Source organism: Athene cunicularia (assembly GCF_003259725.1).
Source record: "Athene cunicularia isolate RWA chromosome 1 unlocalized genomic scaffold, athCun1 chr1_part1, whole genome shotgun sequence".
In the NCBI taxonomy this organism is placed as follows: Eukaryota; Metazoa; Chordata; class Aves; order Strigiformes; family Strigidae; genus Athene; species Athene cunicularia.
Genome location: NW_020799091.1, coordinates 91,720,562 through 91,736,835, shown reverse-complemented (window position 1 = coordinate 91,736,835; position 16,274 = coordinate 91,720,562). Strand labels below are relative to the sequence as shown.

The following is a 16,274-nucleotide window of genomic DNA, read 5'->3' as shown; positions in this document are numbered from 1 at the left end:
AAGAATCAAAAATTCATTTTGTGATCACTGTGCCCAAGATGGCCTCAAACCATCACGTCACTTGCAAGTTCTTCTCTGGTCATGAACAACAGGTCCAGTGAGGCACCTTCCCTAGTTGGTTCCATCACCAGCTGTGTCAGGAAGTTGTCTTCCATGTATAAGTCTCGAGTTAGTCATTAGTCTTAAGTTAACTGTGACTTTTTACCTAATACATGCATGTAGTCAATACAAGTACATCAGATATATTTTACAGTATCAAAATAGAAGGAAACAATATTTTTGTGAGTCTGTGCCTTGCAAGGAACAAAATAATATGCAAAACTCTCCTGTTATTTAAAAATTCCATTTATGAAGTGGGATGCAATCTGGTTTCTTTCATATTTGTTCAGTAACGTACTATTCTAGACAGTGCTGTCCCTGTCACATGATGTTTGCTTGGCAGTTTATGCATGGGGAGCAAGGAACACTGTTTTACATAGAATGCTGTTTACTGTTTGGTATATAACTATCACTTTTGGGTTTACATTTTATTGCTTATTACATTTTGTTTCTAATGACCATTGGTCTTTATCAATGAGAATACTTTAAGAAGGGTCAGCTATTTGCAATATTTCTAAAAGAAAGCAAGTATTTCAAGTGTCCAAACCCCACATTTTGTATTTAGAGTGTGTTATATGCAGTTTATCCTCAGTATAATCAAAGTATGTGGACTGAGAATACTCACCTTCATGCTGTTGAGCTCAGATACATGAGTAGTGAGTGAATTGCAGATACCTTGATATCTGGGTATTTGCAGAATATTGTCTCACCATTATACATAGGTTGGTTTTCTTTTCTTGGTGCATTACAAGAGAGATTTATCTTTTAGGACATTAGAAGTGGTATTTAGATTTACTAGTTAGCCTGTATATGTATATAGTTATACATCTATAACTTTGCTCTTTAACTTAGCTAACATGTAAAAATGCTTTAGTTTTAAAATCTCAAATTCATAAAAGCAATACTTTAAAATGGTTGCAGTTACTTAGGTTTACGTTAAGCATAAGCTGATGAGCATTTAAATGACTGTACATTCAATCATGTAGCTTTGTTGAAATGTTAAGGAAAAAAGGGGGGAAAATGAATGATATCTATTTATTCTGCTTTGTTACAATACTGTGAAATAGCACAGCTTCTTAGTTTATGAAGTGAAAAGGTTTTTTCTATTTTACTTAACCATGTTAGGATTCCAGTTACAGTTTTATTTTTAAATGCAGTCTCATCTGTATCCTTCATCTTTTATATGACTTTACTTCTGTTCTTTCATACCTGCATAATGCATTATCTAGGATAAAAATAAGTCTTAAATGTTAACATTTAAAAGTAAAATAAAAATAAACTAAAAACTGTATTTTTCACACCAAAACAGGTGGCTGTGATTACTGAAAGAAAATAGTTTCAGATGTTTCTTGGTTTAAAGTTTGGGCCAGACTGTCAGAATACTCAGTGAAAGGAAAAACTTTCAAATTCATTTTTAAAAGCTTACAATACACTTAGAGAGGTCATTAAATTACAGATTCTGTCTGTCCTAACTTCAGATGTTTAAAAATTCCATGGTAAATCTGAGGCACCTCTGTACATGCTGGTCTTTTCCTGTAGACTGAAAGGGAGCCTTAACTCTAATTTTAAACCATAGAATAGTTTGTGCTAAAAGGGACCTTTAAAAGTCATCTAGTCCAAGCCCCCTGCAATGAGCAGGGACATCTTCAACTAGATCAGGTTGCTTAGAGCCCCGTCCAACCTGGTCTTGAATGTTTCGAGAGGTGGGACAGATACCATCTATCTGGGTAACCTGTTCCAGTGTTTCATGACCCTCATTGTAAAATATTTCTTCCTTATATCTAGTCTAAATCTACCCTCTTTTAGTTTAGAACCATTATCCCTTGTCATGTCATGACAGGCCCTGCTAAAAAGCCTATCCCCATTTTTCTTATAAGCCCCCTTTAAGTACTGAAAGGCTGTAATAAGGTCTCCCTGGAGCCTTCTCTTCTCCAGACTAAACAACCTCAACTCTCTCAACCTGTCCTTGTAGGATAGGTGTTTCATCTGTCTGATCATTTTTGTGGCCTCCTCTGGACCCAGTCCAACAGGTCCATCCATGTCTTTCCTGTGCTGAGGGCTTCCAAGCTGGACACAGTACTCCAGGTGTGGTCTCAGGAGAGTGGAACAGAGGGGCAGAATCACCTCCCTCAAACTGCTGGCTACCAGTAACCCCAAGTCCCTCCTCTGCAGGTCTGCTCTCAATCCCTTTATCCCCTAGCCTGTATTGATAACAGGGATTGACCTGACCCAGGTGCAGGACCTTGTACTTGGCCTTGAACTGTGAGGTTCACACAGGTCCACTTCTCAGGCTTGTCCAGGTTCCTCTGTGTGACGTCCTATCCCTCAGGCATGACCCACCACTCAGCCTGGTGTCATCTGCAAACTTGTACAGAGTGAACTCAATCCTGCTATGTCATTGAGGAAGATACTAAATAGCACTGGTCCCAGTATGGGCCCCTGAGGAACATCACTTGTCACCAGTCTCCATCTGGACATATAGCAGTTGACCCTCTGGATGTGACCATCTAACCCAATTCCTCATCCATAAAAGTCTACACATCAAATCCATCTCTCTACAATTTAAAGAAGGATGTTGTGGGTGATCATGTCAAAGCCCATACAAAGGCCAGATAGATGACATTTGTAGCTCTTTGCTTGTCTATTGGTATAGTCACTCCATCGTAGAAGGCCACTAGGTTGGTCAGGTAGGACTTGCCCTTGGTGAAGCCATGCTAGTTGTCTCAAATCACCTCCCTGTCTTCCGTGTGCCTCAGCATATCTTCTAGGAGGATCTGTTCCATGATATACCCAGGCACTGAGTTCCCAGTGTCCTCCTTTCTGCTCTTTTTAAAAATGGGTGTAATGTTTCTCTTTTTCCAGTCACCAGCAACTTCATCTGACTCCCACGACTTTTCAGATATCACGGAGAGTGGCTTAGCAATCAGCCAATTCCCTCAGGACTCTGGGTGCATCTCATCAAATCCATAGACCTATGTATATTCAAGTTCCTCAGGTGGTCTTGAACCTGATCTTCTCTTACAGTGGAAGGGACTTTGGTGCTCCAGTCCCTGCCTTGCGGTCCATCCACAGAGGTGTGGGAAGAGAGGTTGCCAGTGAAGACTGAGACAAAACAGTTGAGTACCTCAGCCTTTTTCTCGTCCGTTGTTACCAGTTTGCCATTCTTGCTCATTGAGGGCGAGTACGCTTTCTTTGACCTTTCTTTTCTGGCTGACATACCTGCAGAGCCCTTTATTATTATTCTTTGCATCCTTTTGCCAAGTTCAGCTCCATCCTTAAGTGCCACCAAATTCCACCAAGTATTAAATATTCTGATATCAAAATCTTTGATGTAAAGACAGATTTTTTTGACTTGATGAAACTCATGCTTACATTGTGTTTGTACTGGGATTTTTTATTTTTTTTTTCCAATGTGTTATGTATATTTAGTACATAGTCACTTCATTACTTGTAGACACAAAGCTTAGGCAATTATCTGATCTGGGTATGCTGTTTTGTTTTTGTCCCAGATAGCCACTGAGCTATTGACTGATTACAGTCAAAGGAAGTGATATTTAAAGCTAACTTATGTTTGAGGCAAGAAATACCAAGTTTTTGTCTTACATTTGTTCAATATTTGTTGATTTAATTCATTTGATGGACAGGAATTAACAGGAACCAGACTTCATTAGTTTTAATGCTGAAAGAGCAATCGTTGGGGAGATTTTCTGTTGATAAGACCAGGCTTAGAAATCAGGATTTTTATCTTGGATGAAAGTTTGGCTCTTTTAAGTTAAGTAGCAAAATTTGGCAGAGCAACTGAAAATTCAGAATGTTGAGACATTGATGCATGAAATTTTGTCATTTATTATAACTTTATTATAACAGGCTATTAAGTTGCATTATTTTAGCAAAGCTTCAGAAGACCTACTTGTAAGCACAATTAATTGGTAACAGTCAATGTAGACTGTTGTCTACATTATAGGCAATGTATATACTTGTATTTTCAAAAGTTTGTAGCATGAGTTAATTCACACAGCATTGCTATAGAGTATTTTTGGTGATACTGGCTCATGTGGAGGTTTAACATGAAATTGGAGGATTTCAGGTTAGGTACTGTACTACTTTTATATTATCAGCAAACCCAGTGCTTTTTAAGGATGCATATGTTCTTTCTTTCATGCTATTTAATAATCAGGTTGGACCATTGCTATGAAAACACTAGTAGAAGATTGTTTCCAAGCACGCTTACAATTACTTCCTCCTCCTAAGATCATCATCTACACTGTGATTTAAGAATTAAGTATTACTCAGCGAAGTTTGTCCATTGTTTGTGACTAAATGGAATGAGTTAATTTATGAAAAGCACTGCACTTTATCTCTTGGCTGCTGACAAAGTTGTAAAAACGTCACAGTGTAAAGTACTGAGAAGCCTCTAAGCAGAGGCTGAGAAAGTAAACTCAGGAACATCATTTAATTATATGGAATTAATTAAACCCTGGATGCATGGGCAAGATATAGGAAATAAGAGTTTCTGTACTTTTTGGTCTTTAATTTTCAGAGGTAACTATGTAGGGCTCCAAGAAAAGTTAAATACTGTATTTTTAAAGTTAATTTATGGCAGTTTATTTGTAGTAAGAGAAGATGACAAGAACATAAAAACTATCCAACTGAAGGAAAAAAAATCTGTTCTGCACAAACCTTTAACATACATGGTAGAAAAGTCAGTAAATGCAGTCATGAGCAATATCCCGGGGGGGTTTTAAGTAATAATTCGATTCCTTAAAGCAGTGCTTCTCAAACTTTCTGATTCTTTATCAATAAATTAAGTTTTAGGACACCTCTTACTAGGGCATCTGCAAATTCAGAACTCTTATACCCCAGTGTTAAAATGTAGATCACTTCTGGAGTATATTGTCTATTCTTCAGAGTGTCTCTTAGCCTCAGAACAGATTTCTGCATTGAATATGACTCGAGTAAACTTTCTGAGCAGGTTGTAACTTATCATCATCTTTGTGCAGAACAGTAGAAAGATTTTCAAGGTGCACAGTAGCACTGATCAGAGCTATGAAAGAAACATTTATCCAAAGCGCTGAAATCCAGGCACAGTTCTGCTGAAAATATTAAAAAATTAATAGTAGAATATGGGAAATTGGGGATTACAGTTCGAACTGATACCCAGAACAATTCAGGTATAATGGTGTTTATCTGTTAACTCCATGTTCAGAGTCGCTTTAGCCAGCACTTTCAGGGTAAATCCCAGAAACTGTTCCAGTCAGTTTATGTATCTTCCGTGAGTGCCCTCTACCGGTATCAGATGAGTCTCTCTCAGATTATGAGTGTGCTGTAGTTTTACCAACTTTTTTTTGTACCTTCCACTTAGGTCTTCAGCATATATATATATAAAAATAATATCTCTGTGTTTATTTTAGTGGATTTTAACTTGTCTTATTCTTTTAAAATTTTTACGGTTTGCACATGCCTAATGCTGATAGTCCTTACAAAACCTTGAGACTTCCTGAACTTTCATTTAGTCAGTATCTCAAAACATAAGTCTTTCATTTTCTGCAACATCATCTTTAAAATGGTTGTGATATTACTGAGGTTTTAGTCAGTGCACTGGGTTTTCTGGGGTTTCTTATAACTGTGTCTGACTCTTACTTTTGCAGCCTGAGATAGATAAATCTTACAAGATTTCAAGATAAAATTCAACATCAGTGGAGTGATACAAGTCCTATTTATACATGAAGAAAAATCTACACTTAAACTAAGATTTTTGTCTTGAAAAAGTAGTCACTTGAAGTCAGAGATGAAAATACACCTGCCACATATTTGTGCTTTTGAGATCAACAGAGTTAAACATGATGGAATAAAACTTTCAAACATTACTGCTCACAGTCTGTAGAGATTTTTAATATCAACATAATTTAAACAAATTGGAAAATATTTGAAAAAACCTGCTGCTTACTGTTACAATATTTATGTGAAAAGTGAGAGCTAGAAATACATGTTAAAGACCATTCTGATTATAAACACCTTGTTTAATAGAAAAGTTAGTGTGAAGAAATTACACTCTTGGCTCAGTGTCTCATCAACTATTAATACTGCTAAAAATCTTGAGTGCCTCTGGATCTTAATTCACCTGTAGTTTCTAACAAGTCAGATTAGTCTTCTAAAAGGTTCTACTGCCTAATGGGAATGTCATCTCCTAATTTCTGGTAGTTAATCATACAGTTGTATGTTCTGTAGTGCTTGGTGTTGTTCAGGTTTCAGTTTTGTTTCCCCTCTAACTGAAATAAATTGTTGGGAGGAAGGGAGATTGACATGAGGGTTTTTTTCCAGTGAGCTGGCTAAATCCAGATTTATGCTGTTCTCATTGAACCTGGCTGGGTTGCTGCTATACAGTACTGTGTGTAGTACAACATAGTATATTATTCTCTGAGTGATACTTAGCTATGTATACAGACTATCTGTATGAAATTGAGCAAGGCAGAAAACTATTGGGAAAAAAACTACAGAGGGGAATATACTGATGTACTGATGAGTGATCATGGTTCGACAATATGGATTTCTGATTTCTGGGGCTTATTAAATCCAAAGATAGTATCAGGTGCTACAATAACTGGCCAGGAATTTTTTTTTTTTTTTCACCTACTTAAATGAATGTGCATTTATTTTGGTCACCAGTCTCTCTTATAGTTTTCAGTGCTCTATCCTCATAATAGTGTATTTTGCATGGGGATACTTTTTGCATGTATTTGGGAATTAAAGCTTCCGCACATTGCTTGTGACTCCCTAAGCAGAAGTTTTGCATTGCAGGTGTGTAAGAAAGCAAAAGTGATGGTATGCTGACATTCTGGATGACTTACCAAAATGATGTTTGCTTTCTAGATACCTTGCAAATTCTACTTTCCCCACCCACCCTTGAGTCTTTGGTGGAGATGAAAAAGTTGTGAAGGCTGAAGATGACATATTACAATTGACATTTTTGCAAAGGACTTGTTAAGCACAAATTATAATATGTGATTTTTATTATTGATGTTAACTCTTGTTACTCTCCCCTTTCCCCATCAAGCAATGAACATTTTTAGATAGAAATCTGCCTTAGATTTCTTACAGGACAAGGAAAAGGTCAGTTATGCCACACAGAGCTGGTTTGGGTTTAGAGAAATGATAGTCTAATTTTAGCCTAATGACTACTGATACATGTGCATCTAAAAGTGCTACACTACTCATTGTGGGAGTTAGAATATCAGAAAGACTACAAACAGTTAGGGAGAAAAGGAACAAAGTATCAAATATCAGAGCTAGTGATATAGTGTGAGTGCTGTTGCAGTTTTCAGGTGCCTTCAGTGAGCCTGCCAGATGTAAAATACTTCTTGACTCCTTAGCATTCTCATAAGGATAATTAACAGGAAAGACTATGCTACTTTTCTAGAGTATATTTTAAACTCTTCATTTAAAACTCAGTTTGAGTAAGATTTTTTTTTTATAACTACAGTCTTTAATATATGTGAAGTCGCACTTGTAATGCTTTTAAGGACACGCAATGTAATATAGCAGAATCACAGAATCAACTAGGTTGGAAAGGACCTGAAAGATCATCCACTCCAACCATTTTAATCACACTGACAGTTCCCAACTACACCATATTCCTTAGCGCTATGTCGACCCGACTCTCAAACACCTCCAGGGATGGGGACTCCACCACCTCCCTGGGCAGCCCATTCCAACGCCCAACAACCCCTTCTGGAAAGAAATGCTTCCTGACATCTAGTCTAAACCTTCCCTGGCACAACTTGAGTCCATTCCCTCTTGTCCTACCGCTTATTACTTGGTTAAAGAGGCTCATCCCCAGCTCTCTGCAACCTCCTTTCAGGTAGCTGCAGAGGGCGATGAGGTCTCCCCTCAGCCTCCTCTTCTCCAGACTAAACACCCCCAGTTCCCTCAGCCGCTCCTCCTACAACCTGTGCTCCAGAGCCTGCACCAGCTTCGTTGCCCTTCTCTGGACACGCTCGAGTCCTTCAATGTCCTTTTTGTAGTGAGGGGCCCAAAACTGAACACAGGAATCGAGGGGCGGCCTCACCAGTGCCGAGTACAGGGGTCAGATCCCTTCCCTGTCCCTGCTGGCCACGCTATTGCTGACACAAGCCAGGATGCCATTGGCCTTCTTGGCCCCCTGGGCACACTGCTGGCTCCTGTTCAGCCGGCTGTCAATCAGCACTCCCAGGTCCCTCTCTGACTGGCAGCTCTCCAGCCACTCCTCCCCAAGCCTGTAGCGCTGCTGGGGGTTGTTGTGGCCCAAGGGCAGCCCCCGGCATTTGGCCTTATGGAAACTCCTCCAGTTGGGCTCAGCCCATGGCTCCAGCCTGTCCAGGTCTCTCTGCAGAGCCTCCCTGCCCTCGAGCAGATCAACACTCCCAGCCAACCTGGTGTCATCTGCAAACTGACTGAGGGTGCACTCAATCCCCTTGTCTAGATCATCAATAAAGATGTTAAACAGGAGTGGCCCCAAAACTGAGCCCTGGGGGACACCACTCGTGACCGGCCGCCAGCTGGATTTAACTCTGTTCACCACAACACTTTGGGCCCGGCCATCCAGACAGTTTTTTACCCAGAGAAGTGGGCGATTGTCCAAGCCTCAAGCAGCCAGTTTTGCCAGGAGAATGCTGTGGTAAATGGTGTCAAAGGCCTTGCTAAAGTCAAGGTAAACAACATCCACAGCCTTTCCCTCATCCAATAAGCAGGTCACCCTGTCGTAGGAGATCAGGTTTGTCAAGCAGGACCTGCCTTTCATAAACCTCTGCTGACTGGGACTGAACATCTGGTTGTCCCACATGTGCTGTATGATGGCAATCAGAATAAGCTGCTCCATCAGCTTCCTGGGCACTGAAGTCAAGCTGACAAGCCTGTAATTTCCCGAATCATCCTTCCAACCCTTATAGATGGGGCATCACATTGGCTGATTTCCAATCAGTCAGGACTTCCCCCGTCAGCCAGGACTGCTGGTAAATGATGGAAAGCAGCTTGGGAAGCACCCCAGTCAGCTCAGCTCGTTCAGCACCCTCAGGTGTATCCCATCCGGTCCCATAGACTTGTGTGTGTCTGTGTGATGCAGCAGGTCACCAACTGTCTCCTCCTGGATTGTGGGGGGGTTGTTCTCCCAGTCTATGTCTCTGTCTTCTGGCTGAGGAGGGTAGATCCCCTCAATACAACTAGTATTAAAGACTGAGGCAAAGAAGGCATTAAGCACCTCAGCCTTCTCCTCATCACTCGTTGCCATGTTTCCTCCTGCATCTAGCAGGGGATGGAGACTCTCTCTTGTCTTTCTTTTGCTACTGTGACATACTTACAGAAACATTTCTTGTTATCTGTGATTGCTGAAGCCAAATTAATTTCCAGCTGGGCTTTAGCCCTCCTGATTTCCACTCTGCACAGCCTCTTTGTAATCACTGTGTGTGGCTAGCCCCTTCTTCCAAAGGCTGTAAACTCCTTTTTCTCCCTGAGTTGCAGCCAAAGCTCCCTGTTCAGCCAGGGTGGTCTTCTCAGGCGTCGGCTTCTCTTAGAGCACCTGGGGACTGCCTGCTCCTGAGCTATTAGCACTTCCTTCTTAAAGAGCGCCCAGCCTTCCTGGACCTCTATAACCTTCAGTACAGTCTCCCAAGGGATCCTTTCAAGCAGGTGCCTAAACAATACAAATTCAGCCCCTTTAAAGTCCAGGATGTCAGTCCTGCTTAGCCCACTCCTGGTGTCTCTAAGAATAGAGAATACTACTATTTCATGATCGCTGTGCCCCAGTCAGCCTCCACCCACCACATCATCCACCAGCCCTTCTCTGTTCACAAAGAGGAGATCCAGCAGAGCACCTCGTCTAGTCGGTTCTCTCACCAGCTGCGTCAGGAAGTTGTCTCCCACACATTCCAGGAATCTCCAGGACTGATCCCGCTCTGCTGTGCTGTATTTCCAGCAGATGTCTGGGAAGTTAAAGTCTCCCACAAGAACAAGGGCAAGCGATCGTGAGATTTATCCTAAATGCCTGTAGAATATTTCATCCACCTTTCTGCCCTGGGTGGGTGACCTAGAGTAGATTCCTACTACACTATCTGCCCTGTTGGCCTTCCCCCTGATTCAAACACAAAGACACTCCACCCTGTCTTCACTGCACTTGTGCTCGAAGCAATCATAACAGTCCTTAACATACAGTGCTACCACACCACCTCTCCTTCCCTGTCTGTCCCTCCTAAAGAGCTTGTAGCCATCAATTGGCACACTCCAGTCATGGGAGACATCCCACCATGTTTCTGTAATAGACACCACATAATCATTTTCCTGCTTCATCACGGCTTCAAGCTCCTCCTGTTTGTTACCCATGCCGTGTGCATTGGTATACATGCACTTCAGATGGGCCAATGTTTTGCCCCCTTGCCCCTTCAAATCTAGTTTAAAGCTCTGTCAATGAGCCCAGCTAACTCCTGCCCCAAGATCCTCTTCCCCCTCTGAGACAGGTGCATTCCATCTAATGCTGAAAGGCCTGCTGCCCTATATACCAATGCATGTATATCATACATTAATTGTTAATTTGCAGAGCCTTCTCGTACAGGGCATCGACTTTCTGCTGTGTTGCATGTCTTGTTCAATGAGCAATTTAAGCAATAGAAGAAATGTTTGGTTTTGGTAATGTTTTGAGTGAACTGTTATATGTCCCGAGGGGCATAAAATAGTTAATCTGTGGCAAGCCATATACTATTAGATTACCTGTTACATGGTATTTTAGTAATGCATTTTGCATGTATGCAGAGTATTTTATGTAAGATTTATATAAGTGGAGTAAACAGATTTTTTGGAGCATTTTTACATAATTTATTGTAGTTATCTGTCGTAAGCATTTTTCTCTCTTTTTACCTGCAGTATGGATGGAGCAGATCTGTGTTTTGAAATTGTGAAGAGAGCAGATGCTGGATTTGTGTATAGTGAGGCTGTAGCCAGGTATGTATTTTAATTTTAATTAATCCCACAGGATAAATGGAAAAGAATGGAATATACTGTTGTATACTCTGGTAGCTAGAAGTTGGAATACTATAATCCTGTTTCCAAAGTCTGAATGTTTATTACAATAATTAGCATAATAAAAGTAAAACTTTGGAGCATTTTGTCATTTATTAGTTGTATATTTGGATGAGATTCTTGAATAAAATAGTATCACATATCTAGTACTTAATACTCAGTCTTTGCCTTCTATGGATCTCTCCTACAATGCATTAGGTGACTCTTCTGACAGGTGTGTTTTATTAGTATCACTTTATGGTCACTTCAACTTTTCAGTTACAAGGTAAACCAAAATCAAAGGGTCTATGTAATTGCAGAACAACAACAGAACCCAGTGTCCCAGTGGCATGAGAACTGAGGTCAAAGCCCATGAGATTCTTTGTTTGCTTTTCTTAACACTGTAGATTTTTTTAGCATCATGGAAGCCAGCTTGGAAAGAGACATCAGGAGGTCTCTATTTCAGCCTCTTGAGCAAGACAGTCATCATTGCTTTTGGATCATATTGCTCAAGGCTTTGTTCAGTGGGATCTAGAAAACCTCCAAGGATGGAGATTCTACAGCCTCCCTGGGCAACTTGATCCAGTGTGTACTTATATTTCTAGGGAAAAATGTTTCCCTGTAACCAGCTGGAACTTCCAGAGGACAAGGATTGCCTCCCTTAGCCCACTAGTAATGAACTGCCTGAGGCAGCACAGGATGCTGTTGGCTTTCTTGGCATTCTGTTAGGGGATTCTTTGAACACAGGGAAGAAAGAAGATAGTCTTCGATCTGCATCAAGCAAGCCAAGATCTTGGTTCTATCTCTTTCTAGATAAATGAGTCACTGATACTCTCTTTTTTCTTTTCTGTGTTTTGTTACAAAAAAACCCTGAAAGGTCCTGACTTCCTTGTCACATGAAGCAGAATTATTGAACATTTGAAACTTTTACAACACAGAAAATGCCGATTTCCCTTTTCTGATTTTCCTTGGCTTCAATCAGAATAATTCTCAAACTTTAGATTTTATAGTAAACACAGATTCCATCCTACTGAACTCTGTATATTTAAGGTTAAGTTGGTTGATTAGTTTGATGTAGTTAGACTCTTCAAACTTAGTTTGTTATATGTGTATAGTAATTTTTCCTGCAGGTTTGTCATGCATGATGTATTTGTTTTTTCAGTCATTACATGAGACAGATATTGGAAGCTCTACGTTACTGTCATGATAATAATATAATTCACAGGGATGTGAAGGTAAGGAGTTTTAATTTTTTTTTTTTTCTCCGCAATAATACAAACTACTGCATTTTAATTTCTGTAATTTAGAGGAAGGGGGGAAGCTGTAGAAAAGGAAGCTATATTTGCCTGAATGTGTGTTTACTCTTACTGCATCATGTAAGAATAAAGCCCATCTCTAATGCCATCAATATAGAACATTTAGGAGGTCTTTATTCATAAATTACATATGCATTTGAAAGTTAGTTTAATGTCTAGTTTTTGAATATTCATGTGTAATCTTGCATTTTTTTTCTTGTTGGGAAAATGTATGTATAAATTAATTGCATAAATTTAACTGAAATTTGTAGATTAATGGCATCATTTTGACAGCATCATGACAGTCTTTATTCAAACTAAGATTTCAGAGATGCACTTGCGTAAATGTTACAATGTCGGTGGTATTATGTACTTCCTGCAAGCAGTTTTAAACATTTATTATTATGAAAATGTCTCTAATACAAACAAGTTTGGGAGGAGAAATACAGTATTTAAGAACAGTGTATGTACATACTCTATGATCTGGTGAATTTTATGCTGTTTCTATGGATATTTATGGAACTAGTTTATCCAAAAGTACTATAATGTAAGTAATCAGGACTTTTAACCTAAGAGAGTTTGACTCTTTTCAAATTGAATATACATATTCTTTGTTAATGCTGTTGTCTAAGAGTGATTCCCACTTGTCTTCTCTAAGAGTGTGCTTTTATCGAGCACTATAGGAATTAATGAAAATTCTAATGACCTCTAGTGCAGTTTGAGAAGTGAATCTTGTGTTTTAGTGAATAGAAAAGATTGAAAGAGGGTAAGCTGTGCTTAAGACTCCTACAGGTGATCTCTGAGGGAAGAGAGCATGGACACTGAACTGAAGATTTCACTGGAGTCATTTGAACATACGTACATAGGCATTTGCAGACCTTTTCCAATCTCTTTCTCTTTTTCTTCTAAAATCAAGAAAATTACTCCATGTAGTAGGGGTTTTTTTTAAGTTTGGTATTTTAAAACTAGTCTCTTACAACAGATTCTAAAGATGGCCTCTTAATTGCTGGTAGAAAGTCTCATCTTGTTCTGTCTTGGAGGTTCTAGATTCTTTTAATTGTTCATTTTTGGTGCCACATGAAAATTTCTGAATTAGCATCATCTTTATGTTGCTATGTCTTCCTGAAAGCTCCACCTGTTTTTGTTGGACCATGTTCTTGAATGAAAACAAATTTCAGTTTCACAGTCCTTTTACTGAGTGTAAAACAGGTATTTATTTTGCAGCTTATCCGGACTCTGAAAACTTTTAAGTCACTGTTTTAATTAAATACCATCTTTAGAAATGAAACTGTTCAATTACATGAGTGAGTAATAATTTTTAATGTATCAGTCTAAAGTAGTGTAAACCATAGGTGTTTAATTTTGGCAAAAGCAGTGCAGAAATGTAACTATAGGGTTTGGGTATAGAACATATTAAGCTAACTGCAGTATCCCAGCTCTAGGTGTCACTGTAGACATTGTTTTGAGAGGAAGTAGATTAAATGACCAATTTTCAAATTATCTGAATGGATGAAAGTAATAAAAATCTGTATAGTCATACAACGTTTTATCCCTCTTAAGCTTTCAGTGAATGTTACTTTGAACTGCAAAATGTTTGATCGTTACCTGATGCACAGGAATATTTGAACCTTATAGTTCCTGTAAGATTTAGGTGTCTTTTAGCCACTTTTGTGCTCCCTTAGCTCTTGGCTAATTAGGAAGAGTTCGACAGGAATACTTCAGTTTGCTGTAGTCTGATGTCAAAAACTTCATCTGACTTCTGTAAGTGACAAGATCTACCAAAGCTTCTGGAGCACTACGACTGCAGCCTATGATAAACTCCACATATGCCCCAAATTCAACTCTGATGACAGAATCAAAACATGAAAGCTTTCACAAGGTGGCCTCTAATTGTCTTAATTTCCTTCACTGCTATGTGAGACCAGATGTTTCTTGAGCCTCTGTATATCATGACCCCCCTTAAACATTGCTGAAAAGCTTTATCATCAGGAGCAATTGCACCTTAGCTTCACCTTCAGTTAATGTGATTCTGCATTCATTCACTGCTTGAAAGCTGGATCATATGATAAGGAAAGTAGAAAATGCTACTGCAGGAAGGTGGAAAACTCAAGACAACTACACATCAGAAATGTGAATGTCAATAACTTTTTCCCTTACCACAGTATTTATTCCTGTTCTGCCAACCTAGTAATATAGAACTCAGCCATTCCTTTTATTCTTTCAGAACCTTGCTATGTCAGAAATACCCAAAAGATGGCTACCAAAAATAGCAACATTGAAATGGGATCTTTTCCAATATAAAATGTTATTACACAGCAATTCCTATACAGAATTATCTTTATGTAAGAGAACAAAAAAAAAAAAAAAAAGGAAATAGGAGTAATGTAGTCTGTAATAAGATGCTTGTCTTTTTCCATAAAACCCTTGCTAGATTTTGAGTACCATTTGTCACTGAAGTCAGCCACTTTCCCTTGAGCCACTTGATGTCAGTATTAGACAATAATGAATGTATTCTGTTAATATAGTTATTAAAAAGTGATTAGTGGTAGAGGACCTTTAAAACAGGACAAAGAAATAGGAGAAAAATGGCTTACCTCCTCCAAATCTCCTCTTCACTGTATTCTGTCCTGCAAAATAGTGCTTTCTCTTGCTTTAACTTCAGGAATAGGAAAGTAACAAACTGGATTAACTTTGCATTAGTGTTTTTTCTGTTAACATAAATACAACTGAAAATAGTTCCCTTGTATATGACAGCACATTTATTACATTCAAAGGTGCATACCTTGAGATTTAATGGAACTGAAAACTAGTAACCAAAATGTACTCTATAACTGTAATCTTTCTTCAAGGAGGAGAAATACTAATAGTATGCTTCTTCAACTCTTAACTGTGAAGGATACCACTGGCCACTGAACTTCCTTGCATTCTGTGCTATACAATTATTCTAGTAATTATTATTTTAAAAGCTGAAAGTTCTGGTTTTGTTATAAATAGGTGAGCTTGAATATTTCCAATCCCTATGACAGCTAATATGGTGTAGAGTACCTAAAGCAGCATTGTGCATTTTGCAGTCACATTTGGTCAGCATTGGGTATTCTGTGTTGTTATATTCTCAGCATGTGGGGAAAGTTGCTTTATCTTCTCTTGACAGTTTCACTGAGTTTCCTGTTAGTAAAAGGATAGATTAACACTGGTCTTGGTAGAAGACTTTTATGCTAGTTACTCAAAGTAGAACATTATTCAGCTAAAAAATAGACTGTATAAGCATTGTATAAATTATGAAGCAGAACAGTGTTCTGTAAGAAGTGCATTTCTTCAGTGTTTATTGCAGATTTGTTCACATGTTCATTTTTGTGATAACTTCAATGGAATCTTCAGGTAGCTTACATTGTGATGCTTATGTAGCATTTTATATAGTTGCAGAAATCTTGTTATAAAAATACCTTTTAATATAACTGATACAAGAGTAATTTAATCACAACAGGAGCTTTGGTTGCTGGGGTTTTATCCTTAGTTCAGTCCAAATGCTTCAACTCTGCTCTATGATTTCCGTATGGTTTAAGTGCTTGTATATGTTCCTGTGATCAGTGAAATGATTGGTGTGCAACTGGAGTCAGGGCAAGCTTGTTGGCTAAATGTAGACATCCAAAATTTTTATTATAGGTTTATCTCAGTAGGTATGAATGCCTGTTTCCAACATGTGATCACATACATTTTTGCTAAAGCAAAAATACACAGATTCTGCCTTCTCTGCTGTTAAGATTCAGTTCAATATTTCTGTGACTGGAAGTAAAAACACTTTTTCCAGAGAGTAGGACTAAGTGTTATGAACTGTGTTGAGTGTCATATACAAATCTC

At 38.8% G+C, this 16,274-nt stretch overlaps 1 protein-coding gene across 13 annotated transcripts in view; it reads left to right on the top strand.

The window, feature by feature from the left end:
* CASK (calcium/calmodulin dependent serine protein kinase) overlaps nucleotides 1-16,274 on the top strand; it is a 199,469-nt gene that overhangs the window by 66,429 nt on the left and 116,766 nt on the right. For all 13 annotated transcript variants that reach the window (XM_026841024.1, XM_026841586.1, XM_026841435.1 and 10 more), the window contains exons 4-5: nucleotides 10,987-11,064; nucleotides 12,284-12,356. In XM_026841024.1, coding sequence (XP_026696825.1) covers nucleotides 10,987-11,064; nucleotides 12,284-12,356 — 151 coding nt within the window. The remainder of the gene's footprint in view (nucleotides 1-10,986; nucleotides 11,065-12,283; nucleotides 12,357-16,274) is intronic.